This window comes from Chaetodon trifascialis, chromosome 13 (genome assembly GCF_039877785.1).
Source record: "Chaetodon trifascialis isolate fChaTrf1 chromosome 13, fChaTrf1.hap1, whole genome shotgun sequence".
Lineage (NCBI taxonomy): Eukaryota > Metazoa > Chordata > Actinopteri > Chaetodontiformes > Chaetodontidae > Chaetodon > Chaetodon trifascialis.
Window position 1 is genome coordinate 15,243,881 of NC_092068.1, and position 24,201 is coordinate 15,268,081.

General features: G+C 41.7%; 1 protein-coding gene across 2 annotated transcripts in view; it reads left to right on the forward strand.

Annotated features, from left to right (window-relative positions):
• Window positions 1-20,656, forward strand: part of tet1 (tet methylcytosine dioxygenase 1) — a 32,328-nt gene extending 11,672 nt beyond the window's left edge. Inside the window, exons 1-11 of one of the 2 annotated variants that reach the window (XM_070977191.1) lie at window positions 2,691-3,035; window positions 10,618-12,874; window positions 13,409-13,499; window positions 14,077-14,170; window positions 14,563-14,771; window positions 14,870-15,020; window positions 15,346-15,435; window positions 15,582-15,719; window positions 15,897-16,073; window positions 17,077-17,221; window positions 17,339-20,656. In XM_070977191.1, the coding sequence (XP_070833292.1) occupies window positions 2,994-3,035; window positions 10,618-12,874; window positions 13,409-13,499; window positions 14,077-14,170; window positions 14,563-14,771; window positions 14,870-15,020; window positions 15,346-15,435; window positions 15,582-15,719; window positions 15,897-16,073; window positions 17,077-17,221; window positions 17,339-18,405 (4,461 nt within the window). In that variant the 5' untranslated portion in view covers window positions 2,691-2,993 and the 3' untranslated portion in view covers window positions 18,406-20,656. Of the gene's footprint in view, window positions 1-2,690; window positions 3,036-10,617; window positions 12,875-13,408; window positions 13,500-14,076; window positions 14,171-14,562; window positions 14,772-14,869; window positions 15,021-15,345; window positions 15,436-15,581; window positions 15,720-15,896; window positions 16,074-17,076; window positions 17,222-17,338 lie in introns of those variants that run through there. The other variant, XM_070977190.1, reaches the window with a different exon arrangement.
• Window positions 20,657-24,201: the final 3,545 nt, after the last annotated feature.

The window sequence follows — 24,201 nt, forward strand, 5'->3', positions numbered from 1 at the left end:
AATTGAGCGTTTCTTTAGACTTCAGTTACAGCCAGAGGGAAAACTGCAACTGTTTTCATTTTGTTAAACATAGGTGAGTGAAGTCACGCTTTCTATGTATCATTTAACTACATGTAGCTATTGAATTGCAGAATTTTAAATTTAGTTTGAAGTCCATACTGTTGTATAAACTGTACCGGCTTAAGCGGCACATGTCAGTTAAATGGTAGTATTTGGTGGGTGTGTATCTTCCACTGGCTTGTTTTGTTGTTTAGGTAGGAGTAACCTGTTTAACAGTCTAGTTTGTTGACTATGCAATCTAAGTCAAACCTGTCAGACGACATGTGACCTTCCCATTCAGGGGAGAGCTCAACCATAACTGCCACAGTGAATCTGCAAATGTATTATTGATAATAACTCAGATAAGGCTCGCTCCAATTTGGTTGTCATGAAAATTGGGATTGAGCATCATAAACATGTCCAGATGTAAGGTGGGTCTTGTGCGTCCATTACTGGTCTTTAAAAATGCACTGGACTTAAAATAACTCTTAAGGAGTTTAAGGAGTGAATTGCTGAATTAGGCTGAATTTTGACAGGTGTAAATTGCCATTTCTGGGTTAAACATTGCACAGCTAACATACGTGCACATATGACTTCTGACTCCTCAGGCAGACGAATCCACATTGTGACTAAGATAGTTGTAATGTGGAACAAGGTTTTCTGTTACCAACTGACAATGCTGAAGAAAAATTGCTCCAGTGCACCACACACGCCTTGTGTATATTACAAGTGTTTAGTCTACATCTGTGTTTGTTTTATAGTGGATCTTGTGACTATTACTGTTGGGGGAAAATGACTTATGTTGAGTTTTACTTGTCTTTTGTGCTAATTGTGTATAATAGATCATAGATTACCAGCTACCTGCTCCAAGGAGAAGCTATCTGAATGGCCAGTTTGAAGGTGTCCATTCTGCAAGAGAAATCAAAATAATGAGAGAAAAACCGCCACCAAAACCGCCACTACCATAGACAAGATGTTAAAGACATTCGCTGGCTGGCATTATTCCAGGGAACTGGTTTTGAAACTGTTTGCCATCCGACTACATAACGCATGAATCGAGAACACACAGGAGTTTGGCTATGATAAGTCATAAGCATCTAACTGACTAACTGACTGACTGGCTGTTGAACTCTGTAGTGTGATTAAAAAAAAGTCAGCCTTGCATTTATGGGACTAAGACTCATTTTTTTCATTTTGCAATATAGTTTAAAACAGTGTAGCTAAATGTTAATACTGTATGAAAATACACATGTTGGATTGAACTGTCGTCACATACACTTTTTTCATTGAGTTTCACTGAGCTGATGACTCAGCTTATCCCTTTTATGAACCACATTTGATCATGTGCCATATTGGCTATAATACAAGTCCATTGGGTGTAACATGTTTATGAATACCTTTTGAGATTTTGACATGGCTCACTGCTAACAGTAATGACTTCATCTTCCACCACGACATGCTTGCGCATTTGTTTTATTCATCCTGATGTTTGGATGTTTATTGCATGCTGGACACTATGCTGATATAGTTTTTATTGTTGTGTCTGGATTAAGCTGCATGCTCTCTGCTTTCACAATCAAACACGCGGCTGACGTTGGTTGCTAGAGTGATACAGACAGGCACTGGCTTGGGCTGCCTTCATGTTTCCTTGTCCTGGTGTGACCTCAGCATCTTGGCCACATGGTTGCCTTTAGAAAAGGGGAGTTCTTTACTCTCTCATAACATTTTTCTCTCTTTGCCTTTGGCTTTCTGTCTCCTTGTTTTTTCTCTAACCTCAGCTTTTCCTCAGGGAATCTTTTAGAAAGAGAAAAAGGCGTTTGGGGGTAGATGACAGAGAAGTGAGGGTTTGTGGAGACTGTGAGAGACAGAACTGTATGGATGCTGTGAACATCCTCTTTCCTATTCCCACCACAGTCCTCCACAATGTTTCAAGATCATGTGGGAAATAGAGGTGCTGGAGAAAGTTCTGCTGCCACGTGGATGCCGCTGTTTGTAATCGCTTAAAAGGCATGGCATGATATGACATGCTACACGCTGTGCCTGACAGACTGCTCTCATTGTAATATAACAGATCACATGCCTCAAAACTCTGGCTAAGAGAATGAGAATTTTGCCCATGAACATTAGGTGTAAGATTAACTAACGATTATGAGGGCTTATTCTTCAATTAAATGGTTTATTTATTTATTTATTTTTATTGTTTTAACTATAAAATGTCAGAAATTGCCAGAGCACAAACTGAAGTTTTCACATGGTTTGTTTTGTTCAGCCATCATTCTAAAACCCAAAGATATGCAAATTGTATTGATATAAAAGAGGGAAAAGAAGCATGTGATAAGCTTGGATATTAAACAGATTATCAGTGTATCCTCAGTTTATCCTCAAATAAAATAGTCAGTTTGCATCAGTTGTTGATTGTTGTAGATTTTCTATATATTATTCTATATTAATCAATGAATGGACAAATCATTTCAGCACTGGGGTAAGGCATTCAGTGTAAATCCCCATAAGGAGTGTTGGTGAGTGGCTTCAGGGGTTAATATCTCAGTGGTGACAGTGTTGTTTTTCTGTGGTCCAGATCCAGCATGTGTGCAGTGTCCGTTCCACAGCTTGCCTCCAGTCCATGTGTGTAGGGCTGGAGTAAAAAGCCCACATAGGGGATCCTTTGTTTAGGAGAGTCTAGGCATGGAAGATAATTTACAAGCCGCTAAGGTCCTCACGCCATTGGCTGATGAGGCTCTGTCTGCATCCCGTACGTGTGTGTCTATATGTCTGTGCGTGTGTGTGCGGCGGACGTGTGTGCGTCTGCTGTAGCAGCACTTTGCTACAGCGGCTCACAGTCATCCTAGTCATGACACCCAGGAGCTTGCCCTGCGCACGGCTACTGTAGCCAGCGTTTTCTTTTGAGGCTGAAGGAAGGCAAAGCAAGATGGCCACCAATACCTTTTAGGGATATGCTGCCTAAACCGGAGGGGCTTCCTCCGAGGACAGACAAGGTAAAGGCAACCGGAGTGTTCACCCAGGGGTCTATTGTCTCGCTGCAGATGGGTCAGCTACAGTGGAGCTCATCTAGAGGTTATCCTCCGTTGTGTGTCTCTCTGCCTCCCTGGATTTAGCTGATTGGAGCGTTTTATTTAGAAGCTGGTGTTGTTATTGTTCCTACTGAAACACTCAGGTCCTGTGCTTGTGTGTGTGAGTGCTTGGCTTATTTTTTCCAGGTGGGTTTAAAGAAGTCAGCAATAAAGAGGTCAGTTTCCACAGTAACAGATGCCCCTATTTTCTTTCCCCGTTGCATGTCATCCTTAGCCGTTGTGCTGTATGAAGACCCCCTTTGCTTCCCCTTGTCTTTCTTGCACTGTTTCTTGGACAGCCATATTTTTGCACCTGCTGTTTTCTGACTGCCTAGCAGAGAAGCGGAGCGCTTGTAAGCCTTGGGTCGTAACTTGTAATTTGGCAGGCTTTACTTGTTTGGCTGCAGCAGTAATGGTATTGTGTGGTTTGTAGAAGAGATCCCACTGTTACTGATGCTGTCTTTTTATCGTTGATTCAGCTCTGATTCATGCTGGTGGACCGGGAGGCAGCTTTTTCAGGTTTATTAGGCTCATTGCTAGGTATTAGGCCTCTTTTGCCACTTTCTTTTTCTTTTTAAGTAGTGTGTTTGCGTGTTGACTACGTGACACTGAGCGCAGACAGGAAACGCTCATTCAATGAATGAAGGAAATTCTCACGTGTTCAGAGAAACACAAATAAACCACTACTTACACTCTTAGCCAGGAAGGAAGCACGCTTTTTCAGTGTTTCCGTGTAAGAGCGTTGTGAGCTCCTAATGGTGCATAATTTCTCGCTCTTCACACTTTTTTTTGTTTGAGTAGTTCAATTGATGTGTTACAATTCAGGTGTGTATGTTTGTGAGCATGTTTATATGTTTGTAAGAGTTTGTTTGTATGTGCCAGTGAGTTAAGAATAGATGCACACTACATTGAACTTCCTTGGAGACCCATTAGAGAGAGGGAGAGGGTTGTTTGGATTCAAGCAGCGGTCACACTTTTGTTGCTAGGGTATGTCTCTGAACCCGTGTTTATGTAAAGCGCTCACCCTTAGCTACTCGAGCGTATGTTCTGTTGATTTGAAAAGCTCTTGCAGACACTACAGTTACAGGATACTGGTTTGTCTAACAGAAAAGAAGAGGACTGTGTTTGCATTTACAACAGTACAGTGTGAGTGACTTTAAGCACTGTGAGGCAGAGGCAATAAGCACAACACAAAGACACAGCCCTAACACATCACAGACCCAGCTCTCTCCAGAGACCCAGTGACTAAATGAGAACACATGACTTTGCATTTACATCCTGCATTTAGCTTTTTTTATTATCACAAGGCTTAATGTGGCATAATTATATACAGGGGCTGCACTTTTATGCCAGCATCGGATCCTGAACACTCGGATGCGCAAATGGATGCACACGCAGACGCATGCATAGAGACACGTGTGTGTCTGGTGCAGTGCTGGAAGCCGGCCAGTGCTGCTTTGTCATTGAAAGCAGTTTATTGTGACCGACACACCGCCTTTTCCCTCTCTTGCTCTCTCCCCCTGCTCCCCATCTTTTTCACTCATTTGAACGTCGCGGTGGCCCATTTCCACATGCTGCGTGGAGCTCGTATCCCACCCTGTTGCATAGGCAGCTTTGGTGTTGCCTCAGCCTGAGCTCCAGCTATCTGTTGCATCAGCAGTGTGTTTCTAGTAGTAAGGCTCAGTCCTGAAAGCCATGAAGAGTGCAGTGGATTGGGGAGCAATGGAGACTGAGAAAAAAAATGGATCAGGAATACCACATCAGTGGAACTGCTTGATGATAAATTAGCTCTACCATATTAATCATGTCTGATCTCAATATTTTGTTCATCTCGAACAGCTCTGTAGTCAATGCCACCCTCCCATACATTGTCAAACAACAGGGAGGAGGGGACTGCCAAGTAAACATCCTTCCTACACCTCTTTAATATTGTTTTAATAAAGAGATTTTGGCAATGTGCTTTCAATTCATGTGAATAACTGGACAGGAATGTACAGAAGATGGTGTCATGCTGAAACATTTCCAGCACAACTACAATGGAGTTAGATATGAGAAACATTTTTAGCACTGTCTCAGTGGTAAACACCAGAGTAACCAGTGCCAGTCCCACATAGTTGAAAAACAAGAGCTTCTATCTAGAACAGCATGTTTTATGGAAAAATCCTTGCAGAAGAGGTAGATAACGCATTTTTTCCAATGACATTTGCTTCAACTGTCTGTAATGTACTTTTTTACTCTTTTTTGACTACAACATCATGCTTTTCTGTTTTGCTTTTGTAAACAAACACTACATCCAATAAAATTCACACAGCAATATCCTTCAGAAATACGGTCTAGGTTGAAAGTCAGTTGGTATACCAAAATAAATGTTTTTGAACACTTCATAGCAAAGTAGAACACATGAAGGCATCAAAAGCTGTGGTCTGTGAGAAAGTACCAAGATGTTTCTTGAAACACAGCCTTGATCCTTTAGCCCAAAGTAAATATACTAATAATATTGTATACCAATCTTCATACTTTTTTAACAATGTTTTGATTAATTTTCAATAAGAACATACAAAAACACATCCACACATACCATACTAGTTGCACAATGACACGCAAGCAGATCTCACTGCATACACACACATACAAATAATAATAATAATAATAGGACACAAAAAATATATAAAATAATAGTAACAATAATAATAAATAAATAAAATACATAATAAAATTGTCACACTCAATAGCCTTACAGATAAATATAATCCATTATTGCTTGAGAAAGTCCATTAAGGGTGCCCACACCTCTTCAAATTCTTGTACTTTGCCCCTAATTACATAGGTCAGCTTTTCTAATGTACCACACATTGCCATCTCTCTAATCCAAGATTATGTGGAGGATACTTCAGTCTCTCTCCAAGATAGAGCAACCATCCTCCTGGCCTGCAGGAGGCCAAAGTTGATCAGAGTCTTACACTTAGAGTTAGCAAAAAAAGCAGTCTGGGTATATCCCTAAAATACAAAGCTTTGCTAAGCAGGGTACCTGAATACCTGTAATTTTACTTAGAGTGCGGACAACCATTTTAGCTACCAGCTTAGGACATTCCCATACACAATGAATCAGGGTATCCTTCTCAGTCAAACACTTCACACATGTATCTCGAGTGCCAGAGGACCATTTATTAAGTTTTTTATTAAGTTTATTAAGTTTCTCGGGGGGTATGTCCTCATTAGCCACGTGTGCTGTTACAGTTTCATTCGAGTATTTATGGTTTGTAATTGAGCTTTTAAACAACACCCACTCAGCTTCTTTAATATCTTCCTTAATATCTAAACTCCATGCTCTCCTTCTATCATGACTAGATTCCTCATCATGTGAGACAAGTGCTGTAGTATAGAGATTTGCCGTTTCCCATTCATGTGTTTTAACACAATGCCCTCAAGGCAGGACAGCGGCAGCTCATGTGTAGCCTGGTGACTCTTTGATGAGATGAAATGCTTCAATTGTATTTAAAAAAGTGTTTTTTTGGAATTGAGTATTTCAGACAAAGGTTAAAATGTTAGTAAAGTGCCCTGAACATCTCCAATCTTTTGCACCCCCCTGTCAGCCCAAATCTGAAAACCGCCATCTGCCCTACCAGGAGTGAATTGGGCATTATGCCAAATAGGTAAAAACTGAGAAATGGGGGGTGTATCACCAATATTTGTATGAGCTTTAAACAATATATCAATAGAGCTTTTAAGGAAGGGATTTGTTGTATTTTTTCTTCTTAAGTCTTAAAGTCTTAAGATCTGCTGAATAAAAATAGGCTTAATGGCAGCTTAGATGTTGATGCTTGTTCAATATAAACCCATGCTGGAGGAGAGTGTGTGACAAAATAAAACATAGCACTGAGCACCTGAGCAGCCCAGTAATACCACTGTAAACTGGGTATCTGTAATCCACCCCCATCATATGGCAAATACAATAATCTGAGTCTTAATCTAGGTTTTCTGTTGTTCCAGGTAAACCTACAAAATACCCTATTAATTTCTTTAAAAAGGATTTAGGCATTGGTAGTGGGAGTGATTGAAACAAATATAAGAATTTTGGCAAGATAGTCATCTTATTATGTTGATCCGGCCAATCATTGGCATTGTTGTCCATTTTTCAAGTGAATCTTGTACCTCTATCATCAACGGGTCATAGTTTGCTTTAACAGCTGTATTAATTTTGGGGTAATCTTAATTCCAAGATAGGTAAAGCCCTCGCTCGCATTAAAAAAGGGTGTACTTACAACAGGATTAGTTCTTTCGTCTTTATTCAAGAAAAGTATAGAGGATTTTGCATTATTAATACTGTATCCATAAAACTGGCCAAATGTATTGATTAAATGTAATAATGTCTGGATACTGTTTGATAAGTTTGACAAAAAAAAGAATCACATCGTCTGCATACAACAATATCCTATGTTCATGATCTCCGATTGTTATACCTGACAAGTTGGCTTCAGCTCTGATGGACATGGCTAAAGGCTCAATGGCCAAAGTGAACAATAGTGGGGAGAGGGGACAGCCCTGACGGGTTAACCTCTCTAACGTAAACAGGCTTGATAAATTGTTATTCATCATTACACGTGCTGTAGGGTTGGTATGCAATAATTCTATCTATTTCAGAAATTTTCCCCCAACTCCATATCTTGGTAACAAATTGAACAAATAAGGCCACTCAATTCTATCAAATACTTGTCTGGCATCTGGAGATAACAGCGCTGTATCTCTGGTAATATTTTTAGAGTGAATTATGTTGAGGATCCTTCTAATGTTATGAAATCCCTGGTGACTGTGCACAAACCCATTCTGATCACTGTGTACCAAAGAAGGAATATGTGAATCTAGCCTTTTAGCAAGAACTTTACACAATATTTTTGTGTCAACTCCCATAAGACCAATAGGCCTGTATGAGGAGCAGTTAGTTGGTATTTTCCCAGGTTTCAAAATAAGAATTATTGTAGTGTCTTAAAGTTGGTGGTAATATACCATTATTAAATGACTCGTTAAACATATTCAAAAGTGGGGTCAACAACTGCTTCTGGAAGGTTTTATAAAACTCTATTGACAGGTCATCAGGCCTTGGAGCTTTGCCTGAGTTGACTTACTTTTAATGGCCTGTAATAGCTCTTCCATCGTTATGTCTTTATCCAGGTGCTCTTTAACCTGCTGTGTGAGCGTTTAAAACGAGCTGATTAAGATAGGTATCTCTATTAGCAGGCCAGTCTTCATACTTAATAAAGGATGGTGAGAAAGTAGTTTGTCCTTATTTTAAGACATTTGCGAAGAACTTCTCTCTGACTTCACACTGGACATTAACAGACCTCTGTTAGCTAACTGTCCTTAAAAACCCAGTGCAGGAGATTGCTCAGTATTAATCCTCTTAGACCTTTAGTGCTGCCTTTGACACCTTTTGTTTTCCAACTTCAACTGAGTGCTTTTAGATCTGGAAGCCTGCTTCATCTCTTAATTTTCAATGCCTTCTTTCTCATGAATGAGGGCCCATGCTTTTGCTCAGCGGCAATCACATGTGGGACGTCACAAGGCTCAATTGTTTTTTCACTGTACACGCTTGAAAGTCAAACAGATTGTTCTCATTTTATCGAGGACGTCTCAGAACCTTTTAAGTAGAGTAACCCCAGCTCCAGCTTAAGGTTGATTTTTAGCAGCAGTATGACCTCACAGATTGTTTTGTGAAAAGTAGTAGATTTCAGCAGGCTTAGGAGGTGGAGCAGATCTGAGATAATCACAGGGTTAATGGTTCAATTTTCCACAGGTGTCCTTGCACAAGACACTGTTGCACCCAGTAGTTAGGCCACTGCTGCCATCGGTGTATGCATGTGTGAATAAGACGCAAATTAGATAAAAGCATGTTATAAAATATATATAATCTTTTTCCATAATACATTGCATAGTGTATCAGTGCAACTTACTTCATGTCTATTGGAACTGTACAGAACAAAGTTGAACAGAGCACATGTAACTGATAAACTCAAGCGTTTTATGTTTGCTCTGTGTGTTCAGAGGAGTTTGGTTTAATGAAGTACAGTTGCTGCTTACTCTTGATCTGTCAGCACAGACTGCACATCTCCTGCTGTAAAATGCATTAAAACAGTGGCAATGATTGAGTTTAATGGGTGTTTATATTAGGTAAACAGTGATGAAGAATGGAACTCCAGCTTCCCTGCAGTTGTGCTAGTTCATTAGAGGGAACATGGGATCTCTCTCTCTCTCTCTCTCTCTCTCTCTCTCTCTCTCTCTCTCTCTCTCTCTCTCTCTCTCTCTCTCTCACACACACACACACACACACACACACACTCAAACATGAACATACAGTGCACAGAGCTCACAGTAATGGGGAGGTTTCCTCCATCTCCTGCAAACGAGATCCTTTTGTCAGCTGAGTCTTGGCACATGATGCAGTGTTTTATTTTTATTTTCTGTCTTTGTCACACTGCAACATTTTTAATCAGTCTTTAACTGCTGAGGGCTTTAATTCTGAATGGGATTTGGGGTTAAATTGTAAAATAAGAAGCAGCTTGACTTTTGATGAGCATATTATATGTTGATCATATGCTTACACAAGATAATGAAAAATAAAAAAAGGCTTTTACAGACTCATTTGCAGATTTATGTTACTGCCCCTTAAGTTTCTAAAATGTAAACTAGCAAAAATACAGGATGTCATCAGCCTTAGCATCTATTTCTCCCCAGATCAATTATTTTTTTTCCGTGCTTGAGTTATGTCTCTGATTGTCCGTACTTAAGACTGTCTAATGTTATTGTGTATTCAGCATGGCTTTTGGGTGCAATCAATATATCAATACTGTGGACCTTTGTATGGTTGTAGCTTTGCTGGCAGTCGGAATCTACCTTAACTTAACTGGAGGGTCAAGCAGTGTTCTAGCTGCACTGTGTCTGGATAAGACCCTGAGTGGGTTAATCACTTACTTAACAGTGCACAAGGGTTAGCATGTGTTAATAATCACATGTGCTTGCATATACATGCATTCATGCCCAGGAACACACCTAGAAACCCAGCACAAACACAACATGTACATGCACGTTGCACACATGCCCTCAGTAACCTACTGGTGGTGACACAATCATGAACTGTGCGTGACTCCAAATGTTTACTCGTTGGCTCTCGGCTACCTGTGGGTCTGTGGCTCTCAACACCCCACAGCTCAGGCAGGAATGTAGTCCTGATTGAAGCCTCGACTGTGAACTAACACAGTTTAGCTTTTTTATTAGTTTTGTTTAGAGATCGGTTTCAGCAAGATTTATAGAAAGCAGATTCTTTGTTTTCACATGCCATAATATTTTCCACAGCCTTCATAGTGGCTGCAGCAGATGCTCGTGCCATGCTGGGAGGCAATCTGTTGTGCTGTGTGCCGTGACTGTTTAGAACAAGCTGAATCACTGTATACTGCCAGAGCTTGTTGAGTCACCTCTCTCTTCTTGTTTCTCTCTCTCTGTCTCTCTGTCTCAGGTGGTTCCAGAAAGTGGGTCGGTAAATGGCAAAGGCAAGGCACAGATGGATGATACCCACACGGCAGCAGAGGAGGATGAGGGGGAGGAAGGCCACATACCTCATACGCAATCTCCCCCCATCACCCACTCGCTCACCCACAATCTGGCCTCGGACCAAGCCGGACAACCAGCACTTGTTAAAAGAGAGACCGGGCTGGATCTGACCAGCATTGCACATCACCAACATGTATGCTCTTCTGTGTCTTTTCAGAATGGTTCTGCTGAGAACCTGAAAAAACCTAATGGTGCTCATATGACCACTGGGTCACACTCTGATCTGAAGTCAGCATATAAAAGGACTGCGATTGCATCAGAACCTCAAAGGACCATAATAACTACAGTCCCTAAAGACTGCTCTGAGAATGGACCCAGGACTCCTCCAGTTGACATGTCAGTTCCACTAAAGAAGATCAAAGTGGAGGAGCCGTGGATGTGGATCACTGAACAAGCCACCACACAGCTGAGTGATGAAGATGAGGTCTGCGAAGACCCGTTGTCCACGCTGGCGGCTGTGGTGTGTCTTTCTGTCACAGAGAGGAAGGGACTGGAGCAGAAACTTTTCAGCTCACGATCATCCATTCTTTGCTCCATCAAAACGGAGCCACCAGATTTGCACTTCATCAAGAAAGAGCCCGAAGACTTAAAGAATGACTTGTGTCAGAAAAGCACTCCTGTTAGCTTGCAAAGGACTCCCCAGCCTATCAAAAGTGAACCTCCTCCAAGTGTCTTGCTACCAAGCGTGCAGTCTTTGGCAGAGAAGAGAAATCTTAGTTTTGATCAGGCAATTGCTATTGAGGCCTTGACTCAACTGGCAGCTATACCTCAAAACACCCCAGGGCCCATTAAAGCTGAAAGTAAGTGTGAACATCCCATTTCTACTGCTGCCCCATTTTCAACCTCCAATACAAATACAACCCTGCAAGAAGCCAAACCCACAGCAGCTATCCGCTACAACAAAGTCTCGGTTATCAGCTCACCACTACACCAGATGTCAGTCATCCGCCCTCCTGTGGCCAGACAAGGGAATGTCATCCAGTGCTCCCCGGGGTTGAACTCTAACACAAAGCTGTCTACACAGGATGTCTTAGAAACCAGCTCAAATGATGATAAAACACCCTGCAGGAGGACAGAGCAGGGCTTTGCTTCTCATGTCATCAAGTCTGAACGCAGCTATAAAGATCCGAGTGACATCAAGTTCAGTAAAGAAGATGAGCAGTTATATGGGGAGGACAAAGACAGTGTTGTTGGTAAAGTGAGGAGAAACAAAGATGAGGAAGAGGTGGCAGCCCAGCTGGCAGACCTGGCCTTCATCATCCAGTCACGACACAACCTGCAGTCAGAGAGCAACCCTCCAAAAGGAACACCTGTGTCAGCCATCAAATACAACTACAACTCCCAGCTACCCCCGAGTCAGAAAAAGACCCTCATAAAAAAAACAAAAGCTACACCTTCCAAGCCCAGGAAGAAGAAGGTAAGTGATGGACTACCCCTTTCAAAACGCATGCCAAATGGAGAGACGCCCCACAGGAGCAGAGGGAAGAAGATTCTCCCACAGGGGAAATCAGGCTTTCACCACAAGAGAAACCTGTTTCTGCCTCAGGCTCAGATTGACCTGAAGAGATACTTGGCTGAGGCTGAGGAGGAAAGGAGGCAATTCATCCATCACAGTAATGCACACAATACAGCCCTCTTAGATCCGCAGACTCAGAACTACAGCACTCTCATGAGGATCAACCACATTCGTAGTCAAGAAAACCAGCCATGGTCCCTTTCAAACGGTCCACTCCACCAACACAATCCATGCAATGGTCATGCTGCAGGACCAGGGCATGAGTGTGAAAAGCATTTGCTATCTCAGGTAGAGCAGCTCTGTGGTGGGCTGCAGCACGGTGCTGATCCTAACACCAGCCCAGCCAATGCCACTTTCCTCAGCCACACCACTGGGCACCATGGTCTGGCTAATGGCTTCTCAGGGGCTCGGCACTCCCCTCCTCCAAGCCAGCAGGGCTACTACAAGTTGGAGAGGTCAGGACCTGTCACTGTCCTGTCCACGGCTACTGATGGGGATCTTGGCCACTCTGCAGAGTCAACTCCATCAAAGAACAGCATCCACAGCTTTCTGGAGTCTCCTATGAGTTTTCTGGATACCCCTACCAAGAACTTGCTCAACACACCTTCCAAGAAACAGTCCGATCTTCCATCCTGTCAATGCATGGGTGAGTTGCTTCCTGACATATTTTGAAAGACAAGGCTGTCTGCATTGGAATCACATTAGATATACTCCATTTTTCTACTAAGTCTGCCCTGAAAGTTTGCTTTCGAGTAACACTGCAGTTCTCTGACCTCAAACTGAGTCTGGTTTTCTGTTTCTCTCTCTCTAATGCAGTCACACACACACACACACACACACACACACACACACACACACACACACACACACACACACATAGACACACACGCTAGCTGTGTCCTAATTCAGGGGCCAGTTCAAGCAAAAGGAGGCCGCATTTCTCTGCCATATTTGGAGGAGGCTTTGGGATGCTTTGTGGAGCCTTGTTGACCCTCATTATGATGTATTTGGTCTTGAATTGTGGACCTTCAAGAGTGGCCCCTGAACTGAGATCCAGCTACATTTATTATTATCAAGAATGTCTGCCAACAGAGCATCAGTGTCTATTAGAAGCCGTTGTGCTATTTGAAAGACCATAAAGTTGCTTTGATATCTAATAGATCCTAATTTTTTTCCACAGACCAAATCATTGAAAAGGAGGAAGGCCCTTACTATACTCATCTTGGGGCAGGACCTAGTGTTGCCGCAGTGAGAGAAATGATGGAGAACAGGTAGAGTAGACTCTGTTTACACATTGAGTGTATGTGGGTGTGTTTTCTACCAAACATGCTGAGAGCCTACTCGTCAACCACAGGCTCAGTGGAATGGGGTGGGGTCACAGCCAAAGAGTCTGTCATTAAAAGGAAGCATTGCTGAGCTAGCTCAACACGTTCATCCTCTGTCTCGGCTACACACACGTACACATAACACACGCAACGTGTTGAAACAGGAAACCCCTAGAGCTGAAACGAGGGGCCCGTAAACCTAAATGACAGCCAGTTATAACAGCTTGAGGTCCATCACAGTCCTCCTGACAGCCACACTTAACTGAAAATATTCATTACTGTGTTCATGAGTTTTTCAATGAGAAAGGCGTTTTTTAATCAAAGCAATCAATGTTTGTTCTGAAATGAAGTACTGTCTTGTGCATTTGTGTATATTAACCGATTACTACTGTTTGTAGTGGAAATACCACTTGATGTGTCGATTGATTTTCTGAAGGGTTTGTGTATTGTCAGTTGCCCTCAAGTATAAGACACAATGTACTGCTGTCTAACATGTTTCTCTTGTGTATTTTGTGTGTGTCAGGTATGGTGCCAAAGGAAATGCAGTAAGGGTGGAAGTTGTTGTTTACACTGGGAAAGAAGGAAAAAGCTCCCAGGGGTGTCCAATAGCTAAATGGGTATGTGGCTATTGTTTCTGTTCATTTTAATATACTTAATCTTCTGAATATGCTCTATGTTGATGTGTTCGTGTGGATCCCACTGTAGTATATTTAGAGGCAGAGACGGAAGTCACTCCCAGATTCTTACCCTTACCACAACCACAGCAAGCCCTTAGCTGTCCCCAACCATGTAACCGTAACCAAAACATAATTATTTCCAACTTCATGCCTAAACATAAACATGTCAAGGCTTACACCTTAAGATTACAAGAGTACCGCCCAGTCTTGTTGTTTGGCAGGTTAATCACAGCACTTCAAACCCATTACCTAGCATGAATCCATAAAATACTTGTTTTTGCAGTCATTCATACATTAGAACCTGCTTGTTTTCTGTGTGCATCGTCTGACAGGTGATTCGGCGTGGCAGTGAAGAGGAGAAGCTGCTGTGTTTGGTCCGCCAAAGGCCAGGGCACTACTGTGACTCTGCTGTGTTAGTGATTCTCATCCTGGCGTGGGAGGGAATCCCTCGGCCGGTGGCGGACAATCTCTACCAGGAGCTCACACGATCCCTCTTTAAATATGGCTCCCCCACCAGCCGTCGCTGTGCCCTCAATGAAGAGTGAGTACCTCTTCCTTTGTTTTGCACTGACACTACTTCTTCCCAGCTTTTTTTTTTTTTTTCATTATCTTCCTCCCTCCGCCTCTCCATCCCCACAGTCGTACGTGTGCATGTCAGGGATTGGACCCGGACACCTGCGGAGCTTCATTTTCCTTTGGGTGCTCCTGGAGTATGTACTTCAATGGATGTAAGTTTGCCCGCAGCAAAGTGCCCCGCAAGTTCCGCCTGCTTGGAGACTACCGGGAGGAGGTGAGGGAGTGGTCAGCTTCCACAAATCCTAGAGGAAATCATCCATTACCGTCTTTCCTGTTCGTTTCTTCTGGTGTTATAGTGATGTGGGCATATATTTTGTATTATTGTAGTTTCAGTTTTTACTGTGTGTTATATCAGACAAGTTCTGTTGTGTCTCTGCATTTAATCTGCAATAAAGAACAGACTCAGTTGATTAAATCTTTGCCAAACATTTGCCTCCTAGTGGCTTATGTTGGATATGACAATCACACCTGAAGACAAAACACAGACTTTTTTAAACCAGCTGTTATTCACCCCAAAACTCAAAATCTTCTGCTTTTAGGAGGAGAAGATAGAGAGCAACCTTCAGAGTCTGGCCACTGACCTCTCACCACTGTACAAAAGACTGGCTCCTGAGGCTTTCCAAAACCAGGTTTGAAACATTAAACAGCTGCCACACTTACCTCTGATAGTCTCTTAGCTGCCTTAGGCTAGTAGTAACACAAGAAAACTTGGCTTGAATCTTTTACCGTCTTCACCACAAACCAGACTCTTCTCATTTCCTGTCACCTCACGCAGGTGGAAAATGAGGAGGCAGGTTCAGACTGCCGGCTGGGCACGAGGGAAGGACGTCCTTTTTCTGGGGTCACAGCCTGTGTGGATTTCTGTGCCCATGCTCACAAGGACACTCACAACATGAATAACGGCAGCACTGTGGTAAGCAAGCGAGCTGCAAATGTGGCCGATACTATCTACTTCTATATCGTGTTTCTAAACACACCACCAACCTATTTCAAAGGTCATTGGTTGTAATTTTGGTTCATTTCCTTGAGGTATTGATTAGGTATGGCCTCCTGTTTGACCAACTTTCTTTTTGTCTGTGTCCTCTTTCAGGTTTGCACTTTAACCAAGGAAGATAACCGTGCAGTGCGTAACATACCAGAAGATGAGCAGCTCCATGTTCTGCCACTTTACAGGATCTCTGACAGGGATGAGTTTGGTCAGGTTGAGGGCCAGTGGGCCAAGATTCGAAGTGGTGCTCTGCAAGTTCTGTCTTCCTTTCCCCGAGAGGTGAGTGTGCAGGAGAGCGGCTTTTACTATCTAATATTGTTGTTATTCTTTTCTTTTTAACTGTAACGTCATTTGTTTGAGGAAAAAAAATGAAATAATTACTGCTGTCAAAAATATCGCATTATCAACGCTTTAACGCAAATCAATTTTAACGGCGTCATTTTTTTATCGCGAGATTAACGTTCTTTGTGACCGAGTGAACTTGTAGTGTTTTTATAAGTTGTGGCCACTGCTAGTAACATTACAAAAACTACAGGATCCGGTTGTAAACCAGAAACAAAACAATAGGCACGCCCCACGCACGTGTTTGGTCTTGCCTGTTCGCTAGCTGTAAAAAAGTAGGCTTCCAGTTTGTGTTGATGTCAAGCACAAAACACCAAAATGGATGCGAACAAGATTCTGAATGGAAAGTTTAGTTTCAAAAAGTTGCCAGATGGGTCGACTGACAAGACCAAAGTTATCTGTGTGTATTATCGGTGAGTTATCACTGCAGCACATCCAGTCTGAAATACCACATGGCTAAACACAGGGCTAATGCGAATTCTCCGCCACCTCCTTGTCAAAACCTGGCTGCTATTATGTTCAAAGGAAACTTAAGGAAAGTTTAACCAATGGTTTAACTGCACTATAGGCTGAGTCCAAATTTACAATGATGTGTACTAACTTTATTTTGTATCACCCTATTTTGATCCCTTAGAAAGGGTTGTTGAAGGGGCTTTTTTGTGGCCAAGCATTTTTTTTTTTGTCATCTGTTAATCGACAGTGTTAAATTGTGTGAGATTTGATTCATTCAAATGTGAATGACTGCTCAAAGTGAGAATGTTAGTGTGAAAAATAACACTACACGTTGTTGTTTTCAATAAAAAACATTTGCACAAAGCAAGCCTATCCACTTTTCCATGTTGGTAAGAGTATTAAAATGATAATTCAAGGGACATTTAGAATAGATAAAAATGTGTGATTAATTTGCGATTAATCGCGAGTTGCATTTTGCATTTATCAGGTGCGTCTACTAGCTGAGCCAGTAAAATCGGCCCGTAAGATAAGGCAAGAGGCTCGTCTGAAGGCTCAAGCAGAGAAACTGGAGAAGAAGCTCGGGCTGACTCCTCTCACTCCTGGGAAAGTGAAAAGTGAAACCCCCAACAAAGGTAATAAATCCAAGTGTCTCTGTTTCGATACGTGATACATTGAGGTCAAAATGCATTCATATTTTTTTGAGTATCACATCAGTGTTTTTGAAATGAATGTATTTTGTGCATTCACAGCAGAGCCTCAGGGCTTCTTCAGCTCGCACAGACCACCACCCAGACCTGCCAGTGCTGGAAGGTACATACCGGACAGGAATCAACCCAGCGCTTACATCCAGAGCACCAGCAGCTACCCCGCTCTGGGTGCAGGGGTCACCCCACAGAAGGAGGTCATCTCCCCCAACCAACATGGCCTGCCTGGCCTCCAGTTTGGACAGAATGGTTCAGCTCTCAATTATAAGACAATGAGTGATGCCATGAATGGTTATTCTCCGGCATCTGGTGACCAGAGTGTTATGTCAGAAAGTATACCTCCACATCATGCTCTTAGTGACTACCCCCCTACTTTTAAACCTGAGCCCAACGAGGTGCACTGCTCTCCTCTGTGCAGACCCTCCCCCAGTGGGAGTGCTCCTCCTCCCTCCTCCTTCTCCCCCAGACCTACCTCTGAGGGCCTCTTCAGCAGGCTCAATGGACTCCACAGGGCTGCAGGAGATGTCACGGCAGAGGTCACGGGTCATGGCCTCCCTCCGCTCTCATCTCTCCCCCTTCCCCCACAAACACCCCCACTTGAACCCGAGGAAGTCAAGCAGGAAGAGGTGTGGTCAGACAGCGAGCACAACTTCCTGGACCACAATATAGGTGGAGTTGCCGTGGCACCCTCCCACGGCTCCATCCTGATAGAGTGTGCACGGCGGGAGCTCCACGCCACCACCCCTATCCTCAGGCCAAACCGCAGCCACCCCACCCGCATCTCCCTGGTCTTCTACCAGCACAAGTCTCTAAACGAGCCAGGCCACGGGATGGCCATGTGGGACGCAAAGGTGGCCAAGCGGGAACGGGAACGGGAGGAGGAGGCTGAGAGATTAAGGATGGAGGACATCCCCGGAGGCTGTGTGGGGAAGAACGGCAAAGGAGCTGGAGGAGTGGAGCTGGAGGAGGAGACAGGGGAGGAGGCAGAGGAGGCAAGGAGGATCATGAATGTCCCCACACGTCAAACATGGACTCTCCCGAGGGATGGTGTCATCACCGTGTCCCCTTATGCTCTTACACAAGTGACGGGCCCCTACAATCGCTGGACTTAGTCATCATGTTTTACACACACACACACACACACACACACACACACACACACACACATAAAACTCCTACACCCTGTGCTTCTGCCTTACCTCAATCAACTTCAAACTGCTACTCTCATTTTTCATTGTTCTCATTGTGCTTTTCTAATATCTGTTTGTTCACTTTGTCCTTCTTCATCTCTGCCTTCAAAGCGATGAGGAAGACCAAAGTTTGTTGGCTTTTTAACTGTGAGTTTCGGTGTTGTTTTTATTGTAAAGAGATGGTGCTTTGAAGCATTTTAAAGACGTTTTTAAACTGGTTTTATATACATGATTAAGAACAAAAAAAGATGTGATTATTTATTCTGATCATAACGATTTCTATTTAATTCCTGGTGTAAGCCTGTTTACTGCAAGATTTCTATGATAACCTGCATTATGTGTTGACACTCAGAATTTATGTTGTACAGTAGGACTATGCTCTTTATTTTCAGCCAATAGTTCTCTTTTGGCTTTTACATTGGTGCCATTCTCACTGTAAGCTTTGTTTAGCAAACTCATTACATCACATAATGTAGAAAACAAGACTAATATTGTGCATATATTTACTACAGATTGTCACATGTAGCATTGTGCTTTTCCTTCTGCTGCCTCTGACTTCTGTTGGCAGTCGATGAAAGAAACGTACGTCTTTGGTTTGTTGTGTTATTTTCTCTACGTCTGGATGGTTTTGTCTTTTAGTCACAGATATGTATGGCATATTAAGAAGCACTTTTTTGTTTTCCTACACTTAACTTGAAAAAGGTCCCAAAACATAGGCCTGATCATGTATGTACAGATACAGAAATATATATGACAGCTTAGCATGAACCCAGTTTTATTTTTACAGTATTTCTGCATTTATTTGATTGAAAATGGCATACATATCTAACGAAATTCAAAACTTAGCATAATGAGGAATCATGAAATGCTGCAACAATGAAGTGCTTATCACGATTGACACTTAACTTATGTTCAGCTTCTGGAAAAGGAATTCAAAAGTCTTTGCATCGGGCACAAGTGTGTTTATAGGATTTCAAAAAGTTACTGTACATTTTAATGGTGCTAATGAGACCTCTGTTTTTTTAACAGAAATCACAAAGTGTCAGATTTGAATACAAAACTGTGTTAGTCAGCGCTGACTAATCCAACCATTTCTTTTTTTGCCTCCTCTCTGCTCTTGTTGGAAAACCACTCAAACATCAGTTCCCACTCAGACAATTGCCTAAGACGATTTCGGGTGCTCGACCCTTGTGAAGACTTTGTTTACAGATAGCTTTTTTTACAGGGTCTGAATAAGGGGGTTGGTGTCAACTCCTGGTGAATCAGGATTTTTACTTTTTACTACCCATGAAAGAGAAGCTCTTCATTTTAAGAATGAAATTCCAGCACAACCGATAAAAACCTTTCACTCACACTAACACTGGTGGTGTAACGTTTCCTGTGAGAAAGATTTTGGACTTTTACACACTTTGACTTCCTTTTGGTGCTAATAGGACAAGATGTCAAGGTACATATGTTGACCTAACCTGGTTGTATACTGAACAGTGATGGCATGGTGCTTTTTGGAAACTCTGCACACACTGATCTGCTATATGATTCAGTACAAAGGCAGTTTTATCATTTCTCTGGATGATTACTGGCTGACAACAGACTGAGATGCATTAGTGTCCCACCATTGATCATGATGTTTTTCAAGTACCAGTAAAATGCAAATTATTGTGCAGATGTCCATCTAGAGTTCAAACGTCTTCCACAGAGAACCAAACTCTCCGACGAGTCTCAGTAATCACAACATACACACAAAATGAAATGAATGTAAACAGTTTTTAAATCGGTTGATTTAGAAAAGACATTTTTGAACATGACAAAGTTACAGTTGTAAATGTTTCTTTTGATTTACTGTGGGGGACATTCTCAGTCCACATTGAAAGTCTTTGTATCAAGGAGGAACTAACAACTAGCACCAGCATTCAAAAATCTGAAAAAAAAAAAAAAAAAAAACTTTTATTAGTAGAAAATGTGTAAATATGTATGTGAACAATATTGTTTTTACTGTACTGTTAATGGTGTTTAGACAATGGATGATCTTGCTTATTTTGAAACTGAATTACTGTATGTTGCTGAAAGTATATCCAGTTTAGACTTGAGAAGAGGCTAAATTTAGCATTCCTTTTATGGATGGCTGATCTCTTTCGGGATTGTGAAATAAAGTCATATTTATATTTTGGACCTGATCATGGTTTCCTCTGTCCTGATTTGTTGTGTAAGCGTGTGTGGGTGTTTGTACACATGTGCTTTGTACAGTATGTGTGTAATGAAATCTGTATGTTTCAGGTATGTGTGAGGTCCTTTTTTAAGCATTTCTTCTGTGACAGTTTACACCATATTATTATTTTAGATATGAAGTAGGCTGATCTGTTTGAACAAACGGGAAAGATTGCATGGGTTAATTTTTATTCAAGATTCCAAATTTTTTTTCTTCCTCAATTTCCCACACTAGCATACTGTATGACTCACTGCTGTGGAATTTCAGTTTAGTAATGTGGACCTTGTCCTCTCAATGTTTGGGGATGAATCACTACTTGTTTTTGTACAATCTGTCTCCAGAACTGGTAACATGTTGGCTTTTTTTTCCTCTCAAATGATGTAAGAAAATCATTTGCTTCTGACTCAGTGAGATGACTAACTTCAACAAACACTGAGAGTTTAGTCAAATCTAAAGAAAATTTACATAATACAACCCTGATTCCCAAAAAAATGGGATGCTTTGATAATCCTTTTTGACGTATACTGAACTGAGAACAGTACAAAAACTCTATATTTAATGTTTTACCTCATCAACTTCATGTTTGGAACATTCCACAGGTAAACAGGTCCATGGGTAACAGGTGATAGCATTATGATTGGGTATGAAGGCTCAGTCATTCACAAGCAAGGATGGAGCGAGGTTCACCACTTTGTGAACACATAAAATGTACAAAGAATATGCCTACATGGGTTGTAATTATTACCATTATGGCACAACCCAAGCGTATAAAGAGATAACTGTTGGGATAATGAATGAACATGCTGAGCTCCACTGACTGTAGCTGGATGCTGAGGGTGAAATATTATCAGGACAGCTCTGCGTATGCCCTTTAGATCGGATTTTCAAAAAGTTGAAAAAATTATTCACAGCATTATAATTTGACAAGAACCATTAAATCGGGATGCACTGATGTAACTTTTTCTGCAGATGCAGCTTCTGGTGCTTCTATTCAGGGTATCTGCAGATGCCAAACATGGATTCAGTACCGCCAGTCTTTTTCCCACATCTCAATGTCTGAAAACTGCGTGGTACTCATCATTTTCATGTTAGGTAACGTGTGCACGTGAGCAACTGAGAAGGCAGCATGCAGTGACTGAGTGAAAGCGGTGGTGGAAGAAGTACTAGATCTTTAAAAGCAGCAATATCACAGTGTAGAAATCCTCTGTTGCAGGTAAAAATCGTGCACTCAGAATTTTGGTTAACTACATAAGAGTTACCATCAAAGTATGCTTAAAGCACCCCATTTGTTGTGCAATATTGTCTCTGAACTGTAGTGGAGAGTAAGTATTGAGTTGCAGAAAATGGAGATGCTGAAGTAAAGTACAAGTATTTAAAAATTCTACTATAGTTCACTACTTTTGAGGTTGAAGGTTGAAGCTGTATGATACAAAAACTCCGACTGAGGATTCGGGAAATTATAAATCACATGTCAAGTGTCACAGAAAAGCCGATTTTGGGATGTTAAAGGTACTAAGTGCGTTGGTACATCTGCATGGCTTTTGGCAACCTTTCCAGCCCCTTTAAAACTGCGGGCCACGCAGAAGGCTAATGTGACCACGTTGAAAGGTGGAGACAGTAGCTGAGCTCTTTTTCTGTCTTTTCACTGGTTTCACTGTCATACCAGCTTTGATTTCACGCTACACAAAGATGTCTGTCAACACTAACAGCTCAGACTTCCATCCAGCATGGATTCATCACTGTGCTGGTTGAGGCGTATCATCAGAATAAATACAGACGCTGTGTCACAGTCAGGTTTGACTAATTGCACTAATGGTCCTTGTGTGTAAGACATCAGAGACTAACATCCTGAGGGCACAGCTGCATGTTGAAATAACACCTGGCAGCAACAGCAGCTGGTGTGTCTCATTTAGTGTAGAATGGTCAGAGAACATGAAGAATGACAAACATCAGAGCATCAGATTAGGGTTTTTTTTATTCAGGATTTAAGATGTGGTTGGATAGAGAGGGAGAGAAAATTTCAGGTCTTTATGCAGAAAACAATCTGCTGTCATATAGTTGTGTGAGAAATATGACGTTCAAAAAAAAGGACATTTATTTAAACACTTAGAGCTGATACATTTAATATAATCCACACATAAGCAACAGTTGTCTGTAACATTGTGTAAAATTGAGGAGCTAACTCTCGCCCACATAGATGGTAATGGGCAATTCTCTCTGCTTTATGAGGCACTGCTAACGCATTCAATGGATTGATCCTCCAAAAAGCTAGAGGCATGGTGAACTGATAGAAAGGAGGACATTCATCAACCCACCAGGTTCCCAGTATCCCTGATATTTGTGTGAAGTGCAGAGAGGAAAAAGGTACATTAATTATGGGTGTGTACCAAAGACATTTCTTTACAAGCCAAACTCGAAGACTTTGTTGGAACTCTGCAGCAGTCACAAACTTTGGATTTTTATGAGCCAGGAGGATGATTGCACTATTATGGAAGAATGTCAGTACACCTTTTACTGGAATGCGGACCAACTTATGTTGTTAAAAGGAAAGACAAGAACTTTGCTCGCTTGTGGAGTCTCCATATGGAGTTTTTTGGAAATTGTGAATGATTTGAAGCTGCATGGAAACTGCTGCTGTATTTTTATTTTTCCTTTTATTTTGCAAGGTTTGGAGGTAATATGGACACCTTTTTGTTAAATTGATAATGGGTTTTTTTTTTTCATATATTAAATCCAATAAACAGACATGAGATGTAGAGTGGTCAAGTCATAGTCATAGTACCACAATATGAAATCACTTTGTTACAAGGAAAATTCATACACTCAAAATTAGAATTTCTTCCTTTCTATCAGGAAAATGTACTCAAAGTATCAAAAGTACGAGCATTCATTATGCAATATTACCGCTGCCAGACTGTTTTATTATGGAGCCTCTGAAATGTGGTGGAGTAAGAACATAAAATTGCATGAATGAGGGAATATTCAAGTGAAATACTAGCATTTAAAACTGTACTTAAGGTCAGTGTTTCAGAAAATGTACTTTGTTACAGTCTACCACTGTGAGGGGAAATGGAAACCCCTTTCCCACCAGCGTAAACAAATGATTGCATTATGGATGAAAGCAGGTAAAGCTCATGAGTTACTGTACATGAGGCAACACAGAACAAGTGTAATATTTGACTTTGCTGTAAGACAACATCATAAAAAAAAATGTGAATTCAAGTTACTGTGGGAGTTGTTTTAATCAAGGATAATATAGATTGCTTTAGGGTTAAGGAATATGATGATAAATATCATGAGACAACTGATTTTATGCCACACTGTTTGTACCCTTCCAAAAACAGACATTCCCATTGCTGATCAGGCCCTGTGATCCTGGGCCTAGGATTGTTTTTGGTAGAAGTTAGTTAGAGGCACTTCTGCTTCGACATAGCACTATTTTGCATTCGGTTCGCCTCGGCTACACATCATCCACCTTGTTCTGGACCAAGGCGGCTTCCGTAGGTGTGTGA